Source organism: Nilaparvata lugens, chromosome 7 (assembly GCF_014356525.2).
Source record: "Nilaparvata lugens isolate BPH chromosome 7, ASM1435652v1, whole genome shotgun sequence".
In the NCBI taxonomy this organism is placed as follows: Eukaryota; Metazoa; Arthropoda; class Insecta; order Hemiptera; family Delphacidae; genus Nilaparvata; species Nilaparvata lugens.
In genome coordinates, this window is record NC_052510.1 from 43,771,284 (window position 1) to 43,773,462 (window position 2,179).

Here is a 2,179-nt window from a genome sequence, read left to right on the forward strand (position 1 = left end):
ATAGGATTTAGAATATCTAAACTTGCCGACATGATATATTGTATGAATAAAATCGTTCCAAATTTGTATGAATGTTAGTAACAAAATTGCTATGCAATACTCTTTTGCAATAAAGAATTATCAATGATATTAATATTCAACTTTTTATAAGTAACCTAAACATTTAAAAAGCGAAGCCCCCCTTACTTGTTACATTACACTCTAACTGATTAACTGGATGTTATTCAGAAATGTTATGTGCCGTCACTTGGTTATGGGAGCTAGCTTATGGTTGAGAGGATCAACGTGCTAACCACACGTTACCTCTATCCTGGTTGATGATTGTTCACCTCTGGTTGTTGGATCGTACCCGCAATTAATACAATTAATTTTTAAACATATTGAAGTTTGCTTGCACTGTAGAAAGTATAAGAAATTTTTATAATACAATTTTTCTAAAAGATATAGTAAAATTCTCAATTTTTCAGAAGTGATCTTCATTCCTGCAACAGAGGAGGTGGAGGAGGTAGTAGAGGTGGAGAAGGCAGAGTAGGTGAAGGAGGTAGTAGAGGTGGAGAATAAAGAAATACCAATGCTAACAAGGCCTTCAAAGAAAGCAATAACGGAAAGCCCTATCAAAAATATGGAGAAAACAAGGAAGAGAAAATTTGAGGCTCTATTAAAAGAACAGTACTATGCAAAGGAGCATGATAAAAAAATGATTATATTAGCAAAGGAGGAGCAGGCTGCTGATTTGAAAATTCAGTACCTATATAAATATGAAAATTGAAAATGCCCAAAAAAAAAAACAATTAATTCTAAATATTGAGTTAAAAAAATTACAGAATGATAGTTTATTATCATAAAAGAATCTAATAATAATCAAACAATAATAATAATGATTGTGATTCTGAAATAATGTAGTTTTATTGTTGTGTGTACCATCTCCTCTTCAATTTAAATTCTGAAGATTGTAGCAATGACATTGTCTCGAACAGCAAACTGATTTCGTTTGATCAAACTCTTCCATAACTTCATCATTGTCCATTAGAGGCTGTTCTTTCTGCTGGATAGCTATATTATGAAGAACAGCCGTTGCTGTTATTATCATCAAAGTAGTTTGAATTTTTGTTCTTAATCCTATTGACAAGCAAGGAAATCTGCGTTTCCACACTCCAAATGCTCTTTCAATGGTATTCCTAGTTTGGATGTGGGCATTATTATATCTTCTTTCTGCTTCATTTGCAGGATGTAGAAGTGGAGTTAGCAAAAAATTTCTGCATGGATATCCACTATCACCAAGTAGGTAGCAGCTGCTGCCCCGATACAACCCAGCTTCCAAATCAGCATGTATCTTGGATTTATTAAAAATGATACTGTCATGAACAGAACCCCTCCACCTAGCAGTGATTTCTGTGAATACTAGCTGTGCATTGCAGATAGCTTGCACATTGATAGAGAAATATCCTTTTCTATTTCTATACAGTTCTGCATCTTGGCCACCAGGAGATTGAATTTTTACATGAGTACAGTCTATACATCCAACCACGTTAGGGAAACGACGCATTTGAAAAAAATCGCTTTTTGTTCTTGAAATTTCCTCATTTGTGGGCATTTGAATAAAATTAACGCACGAATTGGCTAAATAGCAGGAAATTTTCTTCACTATTTTGCACACAGTACTTTTATGGACATGAATGATATCCCCAACGACATTTTGAAATGTTCCAGTTGCAGACCCGTAACCCAATAAGTAATTGGTCTATTTTCGACAACGGCTTACTTCTGTTGTTCAAATTATCAAAATTGGGAAGTAGTTCAGAAATGTAGATCACTGTCTCTTTACTAAACCTGTATCGAGCTATGAATTCACTGTCCGAGAAATAATTAAATGTTTCAAGCCTAATCCTAAAGAAATTCAAACAGTTTATTTTATGGATGCATAACAACTCTAATACATACATTTAGAATGCTCAATAAAAATTCAATGTAGTTATTATTAAATATAACTGATTTGCGCCTTGTATTTTATGCAAGTTCCCATTATAACAATAGGGCCATTCAAATTTCCCGCCGCTTCTTGCCTCTCTCTGTCATGGCTGCCAATGTTCAATTCGTAACAGGAATAGTGGCCACTCAGCCGCTCACTATAGCCGCTAGTTTATTAGCACTATATTAGTTTACTATAATAGCTCGTTGG

General features: G+C 34.2%; 1 protein-coding gene across 1 annotated transcript; it reads right to left on the bottom strand.

Moving 5' to 3' along the window:
• Window positions 1–931: 931 nt before the first annotated feature.
• Window positions 932–1,641, bottom strand: LOC120352210 (putative nuclease HARBI1). Its single transcript, XM_039431946.1, has one exon. The coding sequence runs from the start codon at window positions 1,592–1,594 to the stop codon at window positions 932–934; it is 663 nt and encodes a 220-aa protein (XP_039287880.1). The 5' UTR covers window positions 1,595–1,641.
• Window positions 1,642–2,179: the final 538 nt, after the last annotated feature.

Bases quoted from the DNA above. Each gene is read 5' to 3' on its own strand.
- LOC120352210 (XM_039431946.1), bottom strand. From the start codon at position 1,594: ATGCCCACAAATGAGGAAATTTCAAGAACAAAAAGCGATTTTTTTCAA.